General features: G+C 30.3%; 2 protein-coding genes across 3 annotated transcripts in view; one reads left to right on the forward strand and one right to left on the reverse strand.

The window, feature by feature from the left end:
* LOC140434852 (5-hydroxytryptamine receptor 1-like) overlaps window positions 1–23,974 on the reverse strand; it is a 1,076,278-nt gene that overhangs the window by 922,804 nt on the left and 129,500 nt on the right. The window lies entirely within an intron of this gene.
* LOC140433904 (uncharacterized) lies at window positions 18,837–19,982 on the forward strand. Its single transcript, XM_072521878.1, has one exon. The coding sequence runs from the start codon at window positions 18,837–18,839 to the stop codon at window positions 19,980–19,982; it is 1,146 nt and encodes a 381-aa protein (XP_072377979.1).

The following is a 23,974-nucleotide window of genomic DNA, read 5'->3' on the forward strand; positions in this document are numbered from 1 at the left end:
AGAATTACAATCGGGATAATAAACCTCTCCCATTCTCTAGTTTATCATTGATCTAATACATATTATATATTCTATCTACAAGTGCTTGCTCCCTGCTTCTAGATTTTTACTAAAATACAAACATCGTAAAGTATAATGGCCATAAATCTGTTCCGGTCTCCATAAGTAGAAAAAATTGCATCAGCAAAAAGGTTTTCTTTTTTTTCAATAATCCTCAATCCCAAGCACTGAAATGTGACCCACATGTAAAGCTAATCATAAAAAAGTAGCATTTTTTTAGAATTAATTATTTTCCAATCGAAAATTCTAAATATTCTGGAATGTGTTCTAGAGCACCTACATGAAAAAAGAAAACATACTGGGCATACTTTGGTCTCATCACCAGTAACTCAAATTTTTCATATCGTCAAAATTTTCCGCTTATTTACCGCTTTCTTCAACATCCACAAGCAGCGTAGCCTATAAGTAAAATATATTTTTATTAAAAAATTAATGTTTACATCTAATTTTATTAAAACATACATCATCTTCCGTATCCTTAATAAGTTTTGTCGTCTGATTCTGGAAAATACTCACTATATGAATCAAAAAAGTCATTAAACTCTTCATCACTTTCTTCTAATAATCTAGAAAGTTCAGATAATTTCTTTTTTTATCTTTTTTTAAATTTAGCTTTATTGAAGCTAAGCTTCTATACAGGCGTTGTATTATTTTTTCTCTAAAGTAAAATGCAAAGGCGTACGTCACGGAACTATCGCCAGAAGATGACGTCTTTACAAGTAAGGGAACAACTTTACATTGATTCACTACTCTCGATCCATTAGTTTTAAGGCATCATATATTTACTCCAAGCAGGTTTAAATTAAAAACTGCAAGCAAAATAACTAATAATATATAGCATTAAATAAGAAGTGGCAAACTAATAGAATATATGTCACTAAAAGTTTCGATTCGTAGCGATTGTCAAAATTTAAAAGTCATAAATGTCATCCGATTAATAACAACATTGAATCATCTGTTTAAATTTTTATGATATAAATTATTTTAAAATAATTTTATAAAAATACAATTAATATTTTAAAATATATTATTTAGTTCATATAATAATCTAATTTACTATAAACGATATTTATTTATATTTTATAATTAATTTAATATTTGGTCTGAATTGGACAGGTATGTCAGAAGCAAATAACGTATGCTTTGCTAATACGTTAACAGGTGGCGCGAGGAGCAAAATATATTTGTTCAAAATATAAAAAATTAAGAAATAATAAAATTACATTATTCACTTTTAAAAATATTATTTAAATTTTAAAAATACAGAAAATATAGTTTAAAGATTTGCGCTAGTCTACAGTACCGCCTACCGTTCCACTTTTTTATTTAAATTTAAGCGTCTTGGTAAAATATTATCTTTAATTACCTTTTGCAATCTAATATGGACAACCTATGCCATTAAAATATAAACTAACCAAACGAAATGTCTTTTTCTTATTCCAGTGCCGTCTCACTACGGAGGTTGGCAATCATAATGGCTAATTTTATTTTTGAACTTAATACTCTTCTTCTTTTTCTTTAAGTTCAGCTCCTATCAGAGATAGGAAATCATTTTAGTAATTATAATTTTGTTGGTTACGCGCCTGAATAGTTCAATTGAACTGCATCCAAGCCATTCACGGAGATTGCGTAGCCACGAGATTTTACGTCTTCCTACGCTTCTTCTACCTTTAATTTTACCCTGCATTATATTCCTTAGTACTTCGTATTTTTCACCTCTCATGATGTGCTCCAAGTATTCCAATTTCTTGATTTTTATGGAATTTAAAACTTCGAATTGTTTTCCTAGTTGTTCGAGAACTTGGTCTTTTGTTTTGCGATCCATCAATGATATTTTCAAAATACGTCGGTAACACCACATTTCAAATGCTTCTAAGTTTTTAATGTATTTTTAAAGTATCCACGCTTTAACCCCATACAAAAGGGTAGAGAAAATATAACATCGAAGCATTCTTATTCGCGATATATTGATATCGCGATTACAAAAAAATTTCTCATTCTATTAAAAGTTGACCGTGCAATTTCAATGCGGCATCATATTTCTTTTGTCTGATCAGTATCTTCTGTGATCCATGCTCCAAGGTATTTGTCCGAAGATATTTGTTCAATTTCTGTATTATCTAGTAAAAGCTCAACTTTGATGTTTTGTGCTTTTGTAAATACCATGAACTTGATTTTTATCAAATTTATTTTTAGTCCATATTCGTTGCAATATATATTTAGTTGTTCAGCAAGGTGTTGCAGTTCTTCTAGTGTTCCTGCCAGAAGGACGATGTCATCAGAATATCTTATGTTATTAAGTGGCTTACCGTTTATTATAAGACCCTCACTGGCCTCGGCAAGCGCTAATTCTAAAATGGCTTCACTGCATAATTTGAATAACAAGGGTGATAAAATACACCCTTGGCGGACCCCACGGTGAATGTGGATATCCTCGGTCAGTTCATTTTTAACTTTCACTTTTGCTGTTTGGTTCCAATAGAGGTTACATATGATTCTAATGTCTCTACCATCTATGTTTTTATTTAATAAAATTTCTTTTAGCCGATTATGCTGCACTCTGTCAAATGCCTTCTCAAAGTCAATTAAACAGGCATTAACTTCCTGATTTACATCTAAGCATCTCTGCGAAAGAATACTTACTGCAAACAGTGCATCTCTTGTTCCCAGTCCTTTCCTAAATAGTATTTGTGTATTACTTATGCCTTCATCTAATTTCTTATGTATTCTATTGTGAATTACTTTTAAAAACAATTTTAAGACATGACTCATTAAGGCTATGGTGCGATGTTCATTGCACTCCTTTGCATTGGCTTTTTTGGGTAGCAGTATGAATGTTGATTGGAGCCATTCTTTAGGTATTATACTTGTTCCATATATGGTATTGAATAGATCCAGATAAAGATTTATAGATTTAGTATTCACAATTTTGAGTAATTCGATATTAACTTCATTAGGCCCGGGAGATTTACCACCTTAAGCTTGTTTCATTGCATATTAAATTTCTTCTCGTATAATGTCATGCCCAGTATCATCCCTAAATTCTTTTGGTGCTTCTGTTCTCTCTTTGCCTTCAAAAAGTTGTGCTATATATTGTGTCCATCTCTGCATTTTTTGGTTTATATCTGTTATGTGCACCAATTTCATCTATTAGTTGCCTAGTTTGAAGTATTTTTCTCATTCCTGTTAATTCTCTAATTCTTTTATGCATGTTAAAAAAGTCATATTTTTTCTCAATTTCTCAAATATTTGCTGCTCTAAACAAATCAATTAATCTGCATTGATACCAATCACGTAGATTCTTTAACCAAGAATCCGGCCAATAGATCTTCTTCTTTGTATCTTTTTCAAATCATATCATATTTAGGGGAAACAACGAAATTATCCAAAAATTGCGAAGCTTTACAATTGCGAAGCTTTACTTGTACGATTCGCGACTCTATAAAATAGCGGAAATACCGAAATCTAAAAATTACCAAGCTCTATACGGTTACCATTCCGATAAAATATTAAGCATTTGCAAAATTGTATGTACTGTTACCAATATTTACAATTATTGCAAAGCCAAAAGATATAGAAACACTATCGGGACAAAATGTCATAGGTTGAAAAACCAAGAACAAAATTGGAGAATTAATACCTCTAGTTACCTGCCAATAAAATATAAAAGGCCTCGTTATAGCGCCTGTGAAATAATCCAAGATAATCAATAAATTAAAGTTTGAACGCGCTAGAGCGTCGTTAGCTTCTAGCAAAATTCATATTTCGACGCACCATGCCATCATCGGCATGGAAGTAGTAGTGTATTTTGTTTAAAGGTTTAAATATGTGAGCTCAATATTTTCAAGTTTAATATTTATTTGTGAATTGTGGCTAATTCACAGTAAAAATAGTAAATTATATTAACCTGTCACAAAAAAATATCCCAAAATGATATAGATTTCACAAGAAAGAGAGGTAGATAGTATGATATCCAAGTGGAGGGAGGATGAAGAGAGGATAAGATACCTTTTAGCTTTAAATGACTAGAGGTTTTATTCCCATTCATATAAATCCATATATTACAAAAGAAGAAATATTACAGGCATTAAAAACAATGAAGAGTGGGAAAAGCGCTGGACCTGACATGCTTCCCATAGAAATCTTAAAAATTCTTGATGAGAAGCACATTGATGTTTTAGTGACACTCTTGAACCAAATTTATAGTTCAGGCATATTACCGAGTGGTTAACGTCGATTTTTATTTGTCTACCCAAAAAGAAAAACGCAAGAGAATGCAGCGATTACCACACCATTAGCTTGATGTCTCATGTTCTAAAGTTACCACTAAAAGTCATCCATAACCGAGTATATCACAAACTGGACATAGACGTTAATGATACACAATTTGGTTTTCGCAAAGGTCTAGGAACGCGTGAAGCTCTTTTTTCACTTAATAGATACAAAGATGACTGGATGTCAATCAAGATATATACGTATATTTTATTAAGTATAACAAAGCATTCGATAAAGTAGGACATAAACAATTATTAATGAATGTCCTGAAATCAAAGAAGATTGCCTACAACGACCTCAGGATCTTATCAAATTTATACTATAAACAGCAAGCAAAAGTACGTGTTAACGAACAGCTGTCAGAAGAAATTGAAATACGATGTGGAGTGAGACAGGGATGCATATTGTCGCTAATTCTTTTTAATGCCTACTCCGAAGAGATCCTGAAAAACGTTTTTGAGGGTGAAACAACTGGAATAAAGGTAAATGTAGTTCCCATTAACAACATTAGATATGCGGACGACACTGTGATCTTAGCCGAAAATATTGAAGATCTTCAGAGACTGGTGACCAGAATGGCGGAGTATGAAAAGAGTATGGTCTAACAATGAATGTCAAGAAGAATGAATGAATAAAGACGAAATTTATGAGAATGTCGAAAACTCAAAGAAATAACGAGAATCTTCTAATAAACGGAACCAACGTCGAACAAGTAGACAAATATACATATATGGGAACAATGATTAACTCCACAAATGATTACATTCAGGAGATCAAAATCAGAATAGAAAAGGCTAGAACAAATTTCAACAAAATGAGAAGAGTGCTATGTACTAGGGATTTAAAATTGGAACTAAGAGTTAGGTTGGCGAGGTGCTATGTTTTTTCGACTTTATTATGTGGAATGGAATCTTGGGCCTTAAATGCGACCTCAATGAAAAAACTGAAATCATTCGAGCTGTGGGTGTATAGAAGAATTCTGAAAATATCGTGGACAAAACACGTCACAGACAAAGAGGTTCTGAGAAGGATGAATAAAGAAATTGAAATTTTAAATATAATTAAAACAAGAAAATTGGAATATCTCAGACATATTACACGTGGAGAGAAATACACCTTGCTCCAACTGATTATACAGGGACAGATCCAATTAAAGAGAAGCATAGGGAGGCGTAGAATGTCATGGCTGCGCAACCTGAGAGAGTGGTACGGATGTACATCAAATGAACTTTTCAGAGCAGCCGTCTCAAAAGTCCGAATAGCTATGATGATTGCCGACCTCCGCCGCGTTTTTTTTATTTGTTATTTTGGTATATATACCAACTTCTTCTTCCGCTCTGTAAGCAATACAGCTTTTCCATAAGCATATTGATAACTCTAGATAGTGTTCACTACTTTATATATTGTAATTTACATTTTCTTCTCATCTTTCCTCATATTTTGGTTTATATGCGAGACATCTAAATAAATATTAACTGCGTAAAGTCTATTTGTGTCTTAATTAAATAAATTCCCACAAAAAATTTGTTGGCCCAGCACGGTCCATTATCAAATCAAAAGCGAAATTAAAAAGAGTTAGGATTTACTGGAAGTTAAAAACTAGATGAGGAGAGACAGCAAGGGCTGACAACGAAAGGTTGGTAAAAGTGAAATTTTGAAAGAACCAGGGAGAACGAATTGGGGTCTGAACGAGAAAGGATCTTTTTCTGAGATTGTTTTAAAAACCGGCAAATTTTGGCATAATTTGAATCAGTTTTGGTTAAAAGGAAGGAGATTCCGCTCAAATGCTATGTGGCAGTCTTTGTAAAGCAAGATAATCACCGGTTTGTTGCTGTATTCCGTGTCACGGGATTTAATAAACAGCGTGTCTGACGGCTAAGTGACGCCCACATAATTTTAAGTGAAAATTAAGCAGTGAGTTTTGAAAAATACATATTGTTATTATCCAGGATAACCTGAAGCCCAATTCAATGTTTGACCTCCCCAAGACTTGTCCAGCTTCCATTTTGTGTCTCTTATGAATTGAATCTAGATCATTTTAAGTTAGTGTGAAGATTGCGTGATAGTGTTTTTTGTATCCAATTCCAAGGTAACAAACTTTTTTATTAATTTAAAAGAAAATAATTAGCCAGATAGTTAAGTTAAATTTTTCTGAATAAACATTTTTCGTTAATATACTAAAATTTGCTTTCATGACAAATTAAAGTTTTATGGATCAGCTTATTGTCATATTTTAGTTTTCGTTTAAATAAAGTTAACATTGACAATTAATTAATAATCCAAAAAAGTTTGATATTTTATTTCGACATATGACAGTCAGTATTATCCTTTTCTATTATTGGGTAAATAACCAAAATTTTAAAGTCTTAAATTTAATGTTTTGTTAGAAGGTTCAATGTTACAATAACTGTTGATAAACATAGTTTAAATTCTGTTTTGTTAGAAGGTTTTTACATTAGGAGTTTAAAATTACTTCTTTTAAAAATATTTTCACTCTTAAAATTTTTTAGGAAAGAAAAACCTTTCCAAGGAAGAGAACATTTTTAAACGGCTTCCATTTTAAACAGTTTAGGAATTGTGTCGTGTTGTCCAGGACATATCTGTAAGTATTTTTTTGATTTCTTATTTGTAGTTAGTGTCTCCCAGTCCTCCAAAATAAAGAAATCCTTATGCACGACTTAGCTCTCCAACCAAAACAGGAGTATTTCAATTTGAACGTTTCAATTTATTTGCTTAATTTATCCTCAAGCCCAGTTGTTCAATATTTGTTCAACAATTGTTTTCAACCTCCAATTAGCAAATTATAATAACTGTTACAATTGACGCCCAACCTGCGAAGCTTGTTAATATTAATACAATTGTCTTCCAGCATCGTGGCTAGCATGTTTTAGATCTGATGCCCTAAGTGGCTGGCCTGTTTTTAATGTTAATTAGCACCCTACGTGTCTACTCTGTGTCATCTTTTGTTGATGTTACAATTGGTGCCGAAAGTGGCAACTTTTTTGATTTCTTTTGCCTACAAGTAGCCCTACTGATGTAAGACAGATTCCTTTGTTCTTTAGCAATGTCTTTTTCATAAAAACCCATTTCTGATAGTGTATTTCTGACAAAGAGAATGATTTTATATGTATTCTTGTATATTAACATATGTGTTGTTGTATATTAACTATATATTTTAGTATATTGATTTAATGTATTGTAGAAATTGGTAATGAAAGCAAATATTTTGGGATTGAATATTTACGTATAAATTTTAAGTGTGAAGACAGACAAAGAATTTAATAACATTTGGATTTGTTGAATTTAAAAAACGAAAAGAAAAGTTAATTGGTGAGTCGGACTTGTACTCCAGTCGTCAGAGATAAAAATGCCACCGAACATCCGAAAATTAAACGAACAAGCTGAATTTTGCCAATAATATTAATTAAATTATAACCCCCCTCGTAGAAGTTAAAAACGCATAAAATCAATTTATTAGGAATCTGTAAACCGTAGAAAAAAATGTTTCAAATAAAAAATGTAGCTGAGATAATTTTAAACAAAAATGTTTTTGCAGCATTTTTTGTGTAAAATAAACGGTTCTATTAGAAACAACGCTTAAAGCAACCATCGATTCTGCGTGTCAGTTACTCGCGCGAAATCATTGCTTAATAAACTTTGTATCACCTCGACGGTAAAAATTGAATATATTTTGATTTAAGTGACCTATCGACAAAAATCAAGATGCATTTTAAAGGTAAAGAGTTCAGCTTTCGTATACAGTTTTTGTATTTTGTCGCAAATAAACTCAGATTTTATACAGGTGTTTAATAAATGAACGTGGTGCGATTTTTGCCATTTTTTACGATTCTTACGAGATCAATATAATATATCCCTTTCATTAACTGTTCACTATAAAGTTTCGATAACTAGAGCCTAACTTTTAAAACTTATAGCATAAAATTTTCGTTTTGAGTTTTGGTAACAAATGTGGGGCATTTAAAATAAATGCTTAAAAACGCTGGATTTAAACTTTAACACAACGATCTAAAACATTTAAAACTTTTTTTTTAATTATACTAGCAGGTTTTTCAAAATAACAAAACTTCTGCAATAAACTATACCCAAAACCTTCTTCTGAGATGCATTTCCCATGACGTGTGATCGTTTGTATTGTAAACATTAAATTCTGCATTTTTTAATAATATTTCATACCATTGGTTTTAAAGATTGATCTCTTAAAATGGAAATTTTACTACAACTGGTCAATAAAAGTGATCAATATGATTGATCTCACGAGAATCGTAAAAAATGGCAAAGATCGCGTCAAGTTAATTTATTTAACACCTTTATAACAACTGAGTTTATTCTCGTAAAATACGAAAACTGCCCTCTTTGCATTTAAAACGCATCTTGATTTTTGTCTATATTTGTATCAAAAGATATCGAATTTTTACTGTCGACCTGATACAAATTTTATTGAACAATGATTTCGCGCAAGTAACTGACATGCAAAATCGACGGTCGCTGCAAGCGTTGTTTCTAAGAGAACGGTTCATTATTTACAAAAAATGCTTATAAACATTTAAAATTATCTTAACTACATTTTTTATTTGAAACATTTATTTTTCTACGGTGTACAGATTCTTGGTAAATCGATTTTTTGTTTTTACCCCCCTGCGAGGGGGGTTTTAGGTGGAAGCCCGGGGGTAAAAGTGGTAAACCTTTTTTGGATCTTTTTTAGGATCCCACAATTAATATTCTCTGCAAAATTCAGCGTGTTCGTATAATTTTTAGGGGTCAACTCTCTAACGACTGGACTATTGGTTAAGAACATCCAAACAATTTTAGTTTCAGTAGCAGACTGTTTTTTGTGTTTCCTTTCTAGTATCTGAATGACAAGTGTAATAATAGTTATTAGGATTATTTTATCATTATGTTTATTATATCGATTATTTTTTAAAATTGCCATTATTTTCTACTATTTTGGAGTCAAATTTTAGTTGTTTTGTGTGTTGCTTTAGTCCAGTTTTTGAAAAAGAATTAAGTCAATCATTTAAAATCAGGAGAGTTATCTTATGAGCTTTTTATAAGAGGCTGTGATGTCCCAAATAAAACCGTTGAATGTAAATGTAAGGGTTGTGTTGACCAAGAAGGTCGCTTCGTCTTCAAGTTGGATTGATTTGGTTAGTAGTGTATTAGATCAAGTTAATCATGGAAAATTTATATATTAGTACTCAATCAATGAATGCACAATCAACAAAAGCTGATTTTGCGAGGTTTAAGAAAACTGCTACAAATTTAGATACCAGAAAATTTCTCTATGAATGATGTTAAAAAGGAAGTAATAAAATTTGTCAAAAAGTATAAATATTTGTTGTTCTTAAATTATGATGTGTTAGAAAAAAACAAGAAAATATCTGATGAAATAGCAATACCATCCACTCAGTCCAGTTGCAGCCCTTATCGTTCTTTCAAAATTAAAGATTCTGCTAGGTCCAGGAATATTTTCGAAGACATCTGGTTTCGTTCAGCCATTGAGTTATTTGAAGATGTTGCTGCTATTTGGTATAGGAGTGATAGAAATAATATTACTAGTCGGGATGAATTGGTAGCTATACTCAAATCTGCTTTTTTGCCCCCAGATTATAATGATAAACTGTTTGATGAAATTAAAAGTATGAAGAAGAAAAAAAAGTTAATTGATAACCATCTATTTAGCAATAATAAAGAATATTTTTAAACGTTTAGAATGTTACCCATCTGAAGATCAGAAATTTAAAATTATGAGAACAAATATTTTAGTGGATTACATTTCGCAAGATTTTGCTACAGTTGAATTATTAGTGACTACTATAAAACGATTGGAACATAATGTACTGCCCCTACTGCAGTATACTAAAGGTATTGCTGCTATTTCACGAGACGACCCTGAAAAACCCAAAGAACAGATTCGTGTACTTGATGAGCAAATTAAGGCCGACATCAGTAAAATAGCCGTTCTAAAACGTTTCAATTTATTTGCTTACTCTATCTCCAATCCCAGTAATTGTTCAGTCACCCCTTTTAACCCCCACTAAGCAAATTATAAATTGTTACAAAGTAATTATTAGGAATCATTAGAATGTATCTACTTTTAAAATATTCTTAGTAGCTAGTGCTGTCATTATTTGTAGCTAAATAATTTTATTTGAAACATAAGACCATGAAAATAATATCCCCTTAAAAGCTTCTCATCATTTACCAAATCCCCGAAAAAACGGTTTTCTCAAAATAACACTTCCCAATAAAATAAGATAGGTTGTAATAAAAACTGAAGCGGTTAGGTATTGGCCACAATTACAAGTGCCGATGCGCGAATGTCTACACTGGCTTTCATGATGATGACGTCGGTTCCGACCATGCCATCAGTCGACGTCAATTTCGAATTTAATAATGCAGGGCCAATAAAAAGAAAATTGCTGCTTTTAGCTGCTGTGCTGTTCCCTAATGGAGGACAGAGTTCCTTGTCGGATGTCTTCGCCTTTAAGGGTTACGCAAACTTTGTTTATGATTAGTTAAAGGGTATAATGGCGCTGCATTTAAATGAAATAGTCAGGAGTTAGTTTGAAATTATGCCACAGAGAAATACGAAGTTATTTATGAAGTAGTTATGAAGACATTTTATAGTTTCATTGAAATTAAATGAATGATTTTTATTAATTGCATGATCTATTAATGCACACGTATTTTTATTATTTCTAAGGTCACTTTTATGTGATGTTAGTCTGCCTATTAGATTTCTAGATGTGTGTCCGAGGTATGACTTATCACAATTTTCGCATGGTATTATATAAACTACATTTTAGCTTTCCATAATGCTAATAGGCGATTTAGTTTTTGTATACAATGATGCTAATGTTTTAACATTTTTAGTTGCAATTTTAATATCAGAATAGTTAGCAAAGACTTCAGTTAGTTTGGGGGTTAATGTTGTTATTTAAGGTAGTGATGTGAGAGTAAATTGAGATTGCACGACTTGTTGATTTGGTTCTCTTGTTTAATTCATGTCAATCATTCTATTATTAGGATTGTTAAATAAAAATTTGTTAATTATTTTAATTGGGTATGAATTCTCTAATAAAATGTCTTTAAGTTCTAATAACCCTTTGTTGATGTTATTAATGTGTGATAATTTGACTATTCTGTTTTTTAAAGCCAATATCAAATTTATTTTCATATGAGGTGGATGTTGTGAATGATAATTAATAAATCTGTTACTAAATATAGGTTTTCTGTACCATTCAGTGCTTAATACATTTTGTGCATTACGTTTGATTTTTATGTCAAGATATGGGATGCTATTTTCTATCTCTTTCTCACATGTAAATTGTAAATGTTCACTATAATTATTAAAAGTTTGTAAAGTTTCATTTATTTTGTCTGCAGGTAAAGAAAGTATTAAGTCATCCACAAATCGTTTGATAAATGGGATATGAAAAGGCAACTTATTTAAAGAATCTCTTATTAAATCGTCTAGTACATAATTACATAATATACACGATATACTTGAGCCCATAGGTGTGCCAAAAATTTGTTTATAGAATGCATTATCAAAAATCAATACATTAGAATCAAAAATGAATTCTAAAGTGCTTAAGAACGTTTTTTTGTTAATTTTGCAATTTATTTTGATTTCATCCCAATGTCTGTTTATACTATCATTAATAATATGTAGTGGTAAATTAGTAAATAAAGATATAACGTCAAAGCTTACTATTATATAATTATTTGGTAGTTGATAGTTATTGATAAAATTACTTAGGTCAAAGGAATCGTGTATAGAGAAACTATTATCTAAGTTATATGACCTTGTAAGAATATCATTTAAAAATTTTGCTAATTTACTGTTTGGTAAATTAATTGAAGATACAATTGGTCTCATTGTTAAGTTAGGTTTATGTACTTTTGGTTGTGCATAAAAGCGTGGTATGACAGAGTTATATATAGTGAGAGTTGAGGCTTCTTCTTTAGTGATCATTTTTTTATTTTTCAATTCGGTAACTATTTTGTTAGCTTTCTGTTGCAAGGTACTTGTGGGATTGTTCTGTAATTTTTTATAATATTTAGGATCATTTAAAAGTTCATAACTTTTATTATAGTAATCATCTTTGTACATTGCAACAGTCATATTTCCTTTATCACTTCTCACGATGTATATCTCAGGGTGTTCTTTGATAAATTTTTTACATTCATGATATAAACTATTTAAAAAATGATTATTATTTTTATTTTTGTGTAAATAGTTAGTTATGATGTTAGTGCATTGAGCTCTGACTAAGTTTTTTTATTTTCAGAAAATCTAGTTATTGTACTTTCGATATCAGCCAGTATATTTAAAATTTTAAAGTCTTTAAGTTTTGGTAATAAACAGAATTTTGGACCTAATGCGAGTATCTTTCTTACATTATAAGGGAATTCAATGTTCGTTAAATTTTTAAACCATTTTTCTTTAAAAGTGATAGAGTTATAAGCTTTCATTTTCAGATTTTCAAATTTATGTATGTTATTTTGTTTTATGTTATGAAATATTTTGTTGTAAGTTTGCCACTTTGTACGTAACCATAATAACAATCAAGAGCTAGTAATCAACAACAAAAAATATAATAAACAGAAACGAGTGTCTTTCTGACATAAATCAAACATCAACATAATCAATGTCATAATGAATTTTTACAAAATTAAATAAAATTAAAATATTGTACTTAGATAACTATATAATTTTAATAAGTTAAGTTTTAATGTTTTGTAAATTTGAAAATTTAACGAATTAACCTCACTTTGTAAGTTTTTATACTAGTTTTATACAATGCTATTTAATTCTAATTTCATTGTATTTACTGATACCATATTTTAGCATATCCTGAAGAAGCAAATAAATTTTGCGAAAGCTTGATAAAGAACAAAGAGTTTCACTGTCCTGCCCTATTAATGACTACAACCCCAAAATAAAACTTTATTATATATATATATATATATATAAAGTAGTTAGGTATTATTGACTAAAAAGATATGTAAACTAAAGTTTTATTTTGAGGTTGCAGTCATTATTAGGGCAGGATAAGTAAAACTCTTTGTTCTTTTATCAAGCTTCCGCAAAATTTATTTGCTTCTTCAGGATATGCTAAAATATGGTTACAATTATTTTATTGGTATACACAATGAAATTAGAATTAAACACATTGTAGTTTTTGTGCTAGTTTTAGCACAAAAACTTACAACATGAGGTTAATCCATTAAATTTTGAAACTCACAAAACATTAAACTTAAGTATATATAGGGTGGTCCTTAAGTAATTGTACAAAAAAAACAGTAAATTCTACATTTTAAAATATTACGATTTAAGCCAAATTGCTTTAATAAAATGTTGATATTAAGAAAGCTACATGGTGTTAAAGTGCAAAATTCAAATTTTATTTTTCGCTATAACTTTCATGTTTGTTAACATTTATGTATAAAAATTTAAAACTGGGTACTTTTAAATATGGAAAATTATAATTTGATGTATAAATTTGCACTTAACTTTTTTGATCTTTAAGTTACCTGTATTTGGGATAAAAAATATTAAAGATAGATTATTTTAACAAAAAAAAGGTATACTTATTAATAACTCCAAAACTCAACAGTTTTCGAGATAATCGCATTTTAAAAATCAGCTGCATAATTCTGATCTACGGCAATTGCTCCAGGCAACGAAGAAAAAATAGACAAAAACATTAATATGTACTTCCGAATGTTGGTATAAAATACCTAATACCCTAAAGTTAATAGTTAAAGAAATATTAAATAAAATAAATATATCAGCAGAATAATTAATAACAGGATTTGACAAAATAACAGAATAATAAGATTTTACATCAAACATTTTACGTTCTATGTTAAATTAAAGTCATAATCGAAACATTTTGTTTACAAACCAAATTAAGAAATAATTAAACTAAATAACACAACTTTTTGTCAAAGTAAGTGTTCGATATGTCCACCATTTTCTTTAATTCATTTGTCAATATATTCCATAAAAGATCGTCTTATATTAAATAGCATCATTAATTCTAAAAAAACTGCTGCAGTATTTATTTCCTCCCATAGTTGGTTGCGAATGTTTACGGGATTCTTATAGACACGTTGTTTTAATGCTGCGCCCCATATACCAAAATCATGCGGATTAAATTCGGGGCTACGTGGTGGCTATAATGTATAATGGATGAATATATCGATGACATTACTTATTTATATGATTACGTTACAGCTTACGAGTAACTATAACTACATCTCGAATAAATGGACTATTATGATTTACTAACGAGCTAATATTATGCTGAACTAAATTGCCTGTGTGTTTACTATATTTATAACATTATCGGTTATTAGGACAACGATGATGTTTTTGTAAAAATGCTTAGTCTTTCAGGTTAGATTTGTAGCAAAAGTATTATGAAACAGGACACATATGTGTTATTTAATACCTGTGCTCTAGTTTCTATTTGTCCTAATAAAAATGGGTAAACAATTTACGTAATGAACAATAAGTATTCTTTTCGGATTTTTTATGAATTAAATAATTAAACATACAGAAGTTAAAACACTTCACCATTGTATTTAGGTATATAAAAAACATGTAGTTAAAACTGTTACAAGTGTTGTCAAAATTTTATACAGTAGCATAACGTTTTCGATCTAATCAGATCATCTTCAGTGCCTTATGTACTTGAAGCTAACACTGAATTTGTGGCTATGACATTCATATATGGGTTTACATCTTTCCAAAATTAAATTATATGTTGACTCTAGGTCGATGACATTGAATAAAATTTAATACTTGAGGAGCTACAAGTCTCCCTTCTCGGTTTTTAATACGTGGTTCTTGTCAGTTAAGACGACACAGACCAACTGGCTGAGGTGACAGAATATAATTTTTCAAAATTATATTCCCAATTATATTTTTGTCCAAAATTTTTGTCCAAAAATATTTACAAACGTAAAAGTTATACCGAAAAAAAAAAATTTTAAACTTCCACTTTAACACTCTGTATCTTTCTTAATATCAACATTTTATTAAAGCAAGTTGGCTTAAATCGTAATATTTTAAAATGCAGAATCTACGGTTTCTGTTTGTACAATTACTTATGGACCACCCTGTATATACATATATATATATATATATATATATATATATATATATATATATATATATATATATATATATATATATAATTACAATATTTTAATTTTATTTAATTTTGGAGTAGAAGTGTATTGTCTGTATTTAGTTAATTTAAAATAATACCATAACGTGATAAATTATTAATTTCAAAATTTCACCTTATATTATATTATTCATTATAGACCCTACATGATATAGTTCGTTGAAATAGGGTTGTTAAATATCTTTTAAAAGCATAAAAATATACAGGGTGTTTCATTAAAAATAAGGATTATGGACTATGCGAAACTTGCGTGGATCACACTGTACATTTATATTTATGTTAAAAAAGCGCACATTTAAATTTAAAAGTTAACGTGTCGCAGAATTTTTTATTATTTTCTATAATAAGGACACAAGCAATTTTATTCCATAAGTGGTTTTCACACTGTAAGATATATATATATATATATATATATATATATATATATATATATATATATATATATATATATATATATATATATAATATATATATATATATATCTTACATTATATATATATATATATATATATATATATATATATATATATATATATATATATATATATATATATATATATATATATATATATATATATGTATATATATAAAACAAATATTACGAACAATAATCGATTAAACTGAGAATTGTATTGTTTAAACTTTAAAAGGGCGTTTTCTTTTTTTGAACGCACCCTGTATTCTTATATACTATTCGTTTAGTATGGAATTTATATGATTAAATGATCAAAAAAATTAATCATTTTTTTTTGGCACCTTAATGAACCTGTTTAATCTTTGCGGAGCCCTTCCTAGGCAGTGAAAATTAATGAAGGGAGAAAAAGGTTTTTGGACATTAACAACACTGAACATTTTTGAAAAGATAATCTCTAAGTAGGCGTCGGAGGACAGAATATAAAGATATTTGATGGTGATGGGATATTAAAAAAGTTTCGGTATTCCGAAGGGAGTATCGAACGGGTTATTAGACACTGATTTTGATGAATGGCATCGTAAAGTTTATTTCTAGCGTTAATTATTTTGTTCGATGGCAGTGAGTTAATCTCCCCTTAAATAAACAAGTAAATCTGAGAGAGAATAAGAGACAATATTCCAGTTTCATCTTGAAATATATTTATTAAAATGTTTTTGAACTACACGATTTTGCTTAAATTTCAACAATAGGATCCAATATGAAATTAATCTTATTGCATATTAAAGTGCCACAAGTAAGGGAGAGGCTGGAACAGTGGCCAGTCAGGTACAGTGGCCACTTTTAAATATTTTGTTGTTGTTTGATAGATACAGACGCGCAATCTAGTACAAACGCTAACAATTTTAGTCATAGTAGTCGCTTACTACGTTTCACCCCTGCACCATCGTTTCCAGAACCATTTTGTATACGAAACTAATGAGAGGTGTGTTGTGTAGAAGTAGCAGGTAAGTTTAATTATGTTTTCAGCCAATAATAATATACATATTAAATGTTCTGTATGTTTTGTGGTATACAGTATAGTATTTAAAACTTGCAGGTAATGCAAATTATTATCTATCTTCAAAGTAGTAGATTTTATGCTATGGCTCCACGAGCGACAGATTGTCGCTAGCAGTAGCAGTAAAATTACTGCGTCAGTAAAGCAGTAAAATCATGGCTCCACGAGCAACAGTTTACAGCGCGCATATCGCCGCGTTTTGGTCTTGTAGTGGCTCCATGAGCGTTAATACGACGCAGCTACAATCAGTGGTATCTTGTCCGTTTATATAATATCCGTGTATATAGCAGATAAAATAAATAAATAAATAAGTAAAATAAATTCACACCGATAATACAATAATATAGTATGGATAATCTATCATTTCAACAAAACGTTGCTTTAATATTGGCATTGTAACGTCGACGTAGGGTTAAAAAACAACGGAAATGGTGGATTCACCCTATTCTAGTGCCTAGACAGACAGAGGGAAAATTTTTTCTTTTACACAACAAATTAAAAGAATATCCTGACAAGTTTTTTGAATATTACAGCATGTCAGTGTCTTCTTTTAATTTTTTATTATGTGAAATAGAAGATTTCATACGAAAACAGGATACATCAATGCGTGATAGCCTAAGCCCAGAAGAAAAATTAGCAATTACCTACCTTAAAGTAAGATTTCAAATTACATATTTTATAATCCTATACATATATCAACCTAAAAATAAAAAAAAAAACAAAATATTTAACTATTTAACTTTCATTAGTTAACTTCTTACCTCTGCGTATTCTGTAATTAGCTACTGAATTATCAAGTAGATCGACGGCTCCCGTATGTCGATTATATTCATTTATCATATTGGGTTGATGTAATGAATCTTCCTTTTCCAATATCTAACTTGCTTTTTTATGTTACAATAATTTAAAAAATTCTGATGCGACATAAAATCTGCTTTGTTGCATTCTTTTATTTATGAATCACGCCAAGCTATCGAAAACGAAACATTAGTAATGAAGGATAATGAAATTTTACTATAAACAATAATTATTAAAATTTTATTTATATGACATGATTAGACAACCACTTATATAGAAATGAATCACCAGTTCGAAAAAGGAAATCCAAAAAATAGATTTTCGGGAAATCAATAAAAACTGTTTATTCTGTCTATTCAACTTTTTCTTGTATAATAATGGCATCTATTATAAAGTACAGTTTGATACGGTTAATTGGGATTGAAAAAAAAACCATCCATTGATTTTTGTTATCTAGAATACCGATAAAGAAAATATTGGATTTATTTCTTTCTTAGAACTTATAATTTTTTGTTACGATTTGAGACACAAAATTGTATGAAAAAACTTTAAAGTAATTTATAAAAACAAAGTAACAACTTAACAAACACAGAGAAATAAACAAACAAGAAGAAAAATATCAGATTAAATGGCAATTACCGCTACAAGCCACAAATTACTGCTAGTGGAGCCACAAACGCGCTGCAAATTACTGCTAAAAAATAGGTCCGGATCTATTCGAACGCGACACGACCTTGACGACGCGTCTCGGTCTCGAAACGAAGCGACAATCTACAGCGCGTGGAGCCACTCAGTATCACTGCTGTTGTTTTCATTTATCAAGCTACATTTTACTGCTACTGCTAGCGACAATCTGTCGCTCGTGGAGCCACAGTCAAAGGTTATGCCTCCTAAATAATGAGTTTTTGGTACAGTGGTCACACACTTATGCATACGTTTGTAAAAAGCAGTGGTCATTGTTATTTCTGCAAAAAATATCAAAAATAATTTTGTTTCATATAGTAATATGCCACAAAATATACCAAAAAATACCGGTATTGGAAAAACTACAGATGAAAATATGAGAAAAGCGATTTATGATGTTTGTGAAGGTGGATTATCACAAAAAGCTGCTGCTTTAAAATACGACATTTCACGCACTACGTTTAGGAGATATTTTAAAAAGTGGAACGAAAATAAAAATAATTTAGATTGGACTTCAAATGTTCTTGAGGAAGCTCCAAGGTTAACCCCAAATTATGATATCAATCAATTTTTTTTTTCAACCGAGAAAAAAGAACTGAGTAATTATTTACAGACGATGACCAAGCTTCATCATGGTCTCAATCCGAAAGGTGCCAGACAACTAGCTTATGATTTGGCAATTGCTAACAGGAAAAAAAATACCAACTTCGTGGGAAGAAAACAAGATGGCAGGAAAGTTTTGGTTTACAAGTTTTATGAAAAAAATTCAGAATTATCATTACGATCAGCAGAAGCAACTTCACTAGGTAGGGCAATGGAGTTTAATCGACTATTCGTTGCAATTTTTTTTAGTAATCCTAAAAAGATTTATGAAAAATATGCATTTACACCTAGTCAGGTATACAATGTTGACGAAACAGCACTAACAACTATGCAAGATACAAGAAAAGTAATAGCCAAAAAGGAACAGAAACAAGTAGGCCATATAGTTTCAAATAAAAGAGTCACTTTGGTAACCATGTGCAATGCAATAAACGCTATAGGTAATTCGATTCTGCCGTTTTTAGTGTTCCCTAGGAAATTTTTTAAAAATTATATGGTTAAAAACGCACCTCCAGTCTCCCACGGGTGTGCTGCACCATCTGGATGGATGACAGCAGAATTATTTGAACAGTGGATGATACATTTTGCCAAACATACTAATCCTACAAAGGAATCTCACATTTTATTAATCATGGACAACCATGAGAGCCATGTTTCTTTAGCATCTATTAAATTTGCTAAAGAAAATAATATAATCTTGTTGACTTTGCGCCACATACTAGTATTTGGTTATCTGAAGAAATATTACTCACATGGTTGTCAAAATTGGTTATTGAAAAATCCTGGAAAGAGGATAACAATTTACGACATAGCAGAGATTTTAAGCGACGCTTATCCACTATCTGTCCCAAAAATTTGGTATTAGCTTTTAAAGCTACTGAGGTATTTCCATTCAATGATAACATTTTTAATGACGATGATTTTATGGCTTCAAGCGTAACAGACATGCCCAACATACATTAATAAGAACAACAACCAAATCATTCAAATGTTAGCGATATACCACAAATGGACATTCAGTTCCCTTCAACATCAACTTGTCCAGATAAAATACCAGAAACAAATCAGAAACATCCATCGGAAATAACACCTAAAAAGAAAACTGTTTCTAATAAAGCGATGGCAACTTCCAACGACACACCCGAAAATGTATTCATTTCCCCTGTATTACTGCAACCATACCCTAAAGCTACCTTATTGCCATTAAAAAACAAAGAAAAAAGGACTACTGAAATTTTAACTGATACATCAATTTATAAAAGAATAGAAGCGGAAACGGTAGAAAGAATATCAAGGCAAAGTAGAGTAAAGAGAGCTAAGACAAGAGTAAAAAGAAAAATTGATAGCTCAAACAAGTCTAATAGAAGTAATACAAAGAAAAATAAAAGCATACCCAGTGATGACAGAAAGAGTTATATTTTAATTTACCACTTACCAATTTGTCTGCTTAATCAATTTTATGCATAATAATAAACACATACATGTAATATTGGCATAATTACTATAACTTTTTTGATCTTTATCTTTATAAGACAGCACCCTAATATGGACTTTTTATAATTTTAGCATTTAATTTACTTTGTACCGTATGACCTGAAGATGCTTTGCAAAGTGTAGAAAGCGAAACCGGTCGTTTTGGTAGTAAAATTAAATTGATTGTGAGCAAGTCTTATTTTATTTCTTTTACCTATTTGAAATGAACTCACACAAGCCATACATTCATAATTTTGTTTTAATCATAATTCCATTTTCAAAATTTTAATTTTTATTTCTTGTTTCTTAATTTTTTTATAATTGGCCTTTCTTTTTCTTCTTTGTCCTTTTATCGGTCATTCTCTTCATTTAAAACTTCCAGTTTTCGTTAATATTTTTCTTGGTTTCTATACTTTATATTTGGGTACTTCCTGAATAAGTGGAAGTTCTCATCTTTGTAAAATTTAAAGAACTACTTCTTTTTGATACAGACATAATTAATAACAATTATCAATTTCATACGCAAATTAACATACAACAAGAAAAATAAGGTTATTTTGACAAAAATAAATCAAAATTTAAAGAAACGTAATTGCCAACCTACCAATTTAAACACCAAAGTTTTCTTTTAACAATGAAAAGAGCTGTATGTATTATGAAACTGGGTGTGACTCTAAAGTGTACTTTAGTGTAAAATGAACGTTAGTTAAGGTTTAGTTAAGTTTAGTTTATTTATGAAATCGGGCTTTAGTTTTCATTCCATACACTTCTCATTTTAAAATTATTTTGTATAAGTATAATGTCAGATTTTTACAATTACCAGTTCAAAAATTGTACTAAAGTGTGACAAAAAGAGTTATTAGTAAAATACTTGAGTTGAACTTTTATATATTTATACTTTAGAAAATTTTTCTAAATCAGCACATATTAAATATACCTTTTTACAAAATAGTAGTCACAGTAAACAATTGAAAAATTCCATTTACATGAGTAGTGGTGAACGTTATGCAACTTTTCCAATTTTATTAAAATCTAAAAAGAATAATAACCAAAAATTAAAATTGCCTTATTTAAATTTAAAAAATTCAAAAAACATAGTACTAAGCTTTAGGCTAGTCTATAGGACCGCTCACTGTACAACTTTTTTTAACTTTTGGTGCGATTTTTTTAATTTTAGAACGATATTGATATCTACGTGGGTGGCCTTAATAATAATATTAACTTGTATTTTTAGCGCTTGTCATAAAATTGGAAAATGTTTTCGCTTTTCCAATTAAAAAATAGAAATCACTAGTAAGTGCCGAATTGATACCACATGAGATAAGTGAAGCTGCTTAAACGGCTGCTTATGAATTACTGCCGCTACAGTCAAAAATATCAGAAAAAATACTGTTAAAATAGCTACATGGGACGTAAGAACTCTTTATCAGACTGGAAAACTAAACAACGCAATTAATGGAATGAAGAGGCTCAAAATTGATATTCTGGGGTTGAGTGAAATAAGATGGCCATGTAATGGTAAGCGCGAGAAAGAGGATGCAACAATATTTTTTTCAGGCAGCAGAGAAGAAGATGTCAACCATAGGCATGGAGTAGCGGTTCTAGTAAATAACAAAAACAAAAAACATAAATTTTATTCCATATTCAGAATGCTGCATGTTGATCCAGATAAGTGCGCACCCTCTAGACATAAATATAATTCAGGTTTATGCTCCCACATCTCAGAGTACTGATGAAGAAGTTGAAGAGTTTTACGAACAATTAGACGAAATCATAAAAAACCTAAAGAAATAAGACATAACCATGGTAATGGGGGATTTTAACTCCAAAGTAGGAAAAGGCGAAGTCAGTGAAATAGTTGGCAAGTATGGGTTGGGAACAAGATATGAGCGAGGTGATCGACTAATACAGTTTTGCCAGGAGAAAAACTTAATTATTATCACTAATACTTGGTTTAAATTTCCGGTTGGAGAAATCAGACCGAAAATCACTTTTGATTGACCGGGAGGAGATAATATGTTGGAAAAGAAATTATCTAAGATCCATAAGAAAATTCCGGGCTGAAGGAACGCCAATCTTCTACCAGGAAAATGCGTGGGTAAGCTCAGGTCATACTCTAAAAAAAAATTGGTCAGATAAAAATATATTAAGCTTCAGGCAAGCCTTTATGGAAGGTTGGTCTACTGGTATCTCCCCATTTTCTGGTAAAGGCAGTAGATTAATAATTTCTCACATTGGCAGTGAAAAAGGATTTGTTAAGCATGGTTTGTTGGAATTTCAGTCCAAAAGCATAAAAGACTATCACGAGGAGATAACAGCTGATGTTTTTGAAGAGTATTTTGTGCAGAAGATTAAACACATACCACCAAATTCAATTATAGTATTAGACAATGCACCTTATCATTCACGACTAGTAGAAAGACTTTCAACGACTGCGTGGAAGAAACAGGATATTCTTGACTGGCTGCGGAATATCTGCCTTACGAAGGTGGAATGGTAAAAGCAGAACTTTTAAAAATTGCCCGGCAACACAAATCTAAGTTCAAGAAATACGTAGTTGACAAAATGGCGGAAAGGCGAAACATCACAGTCCTTAGACTTCCACCCTACCACTGCGAAATAAATCCAATTGAACTCATTTGGGCACAAATAAAAAAGTTATGTGGCTAGAAAAATACGTCATATAAAATACAAGCTGTACGTGAATTGTTAGACGAGTCTTTACAACATATTACAAAACAAAACCGGAAAAATGTAGTAAGACATGTAATAGAAGAAGAACAAAAAATGTGGGATCCTGATAGCATAATTGATGCGACCGTAGAGACACAACCGCTAATTATTAACCCTCGAGACGACTTGGATTCCGAAGTTGATCCTATTTATTTTGAATTTGAATAGTTTTCTAATCGTAATTATTATGTAATGTAAGTAATAGTAGTTGTAATCGTAAGGTATTAAAGGGGAAAGGCGCAAAATGTCGCCTGTCAAAATGTTCAATGTGTTTTAAATGTATCCATTTTTTTTCAAATCCTGAGAAAACTAAAAAGCATTTTTGAAAAATTTAAAGGCAGAATGAAATATTTAATAGAATAAATAAAAAGTTTCTTTTGCATGCAATATTATACTAAAATTAAATAAAATATAAAAAATTATACTATATTTTCTCTTTTATTTTCACCCCTGTTACATAACATATTAAAATTAACATTGTAGCAGTTTTCAGAGACTTTCTGCCCTCAGTAATAATGTAATATTCATTCTGCGTTTAAATTTTTCAAAAACATTTATTAGTTTTCTCCAGATTCGAAAATAATGGATACATAATTTAAAACACATTAAAAATTTTGCCAGGCGACATTTGGCGCCTTTCCCTTAATTAAA

The sequence above is a fragment of the Diabrotica undecimpunctata genome, chromosome 2, assembly GCF_040954645.1.
Source record: "Diabrotica undecimpunctata isolate CICGRU chromosome 2, icDiaUnde3, whole genome shotgun sequence".
NCBI classification, from domain to species: domain Eukaryota; kingdom Metazoa; phylum Arthropoda; class Insecta; order Coleoptera; family Chrysomelidae; genus Diabrotica; species Diabrotica undecimpunctata.

Bases quoted from the DNA above. Each gene is read 5' to 3' on its own strand.
- LOC140433904 (XM_072521878.1), top strand. From the start codon at position 18,837: ATGCCACAAAATATACCAAAAAATACCGGTATTGGAAAAACTACAGAT.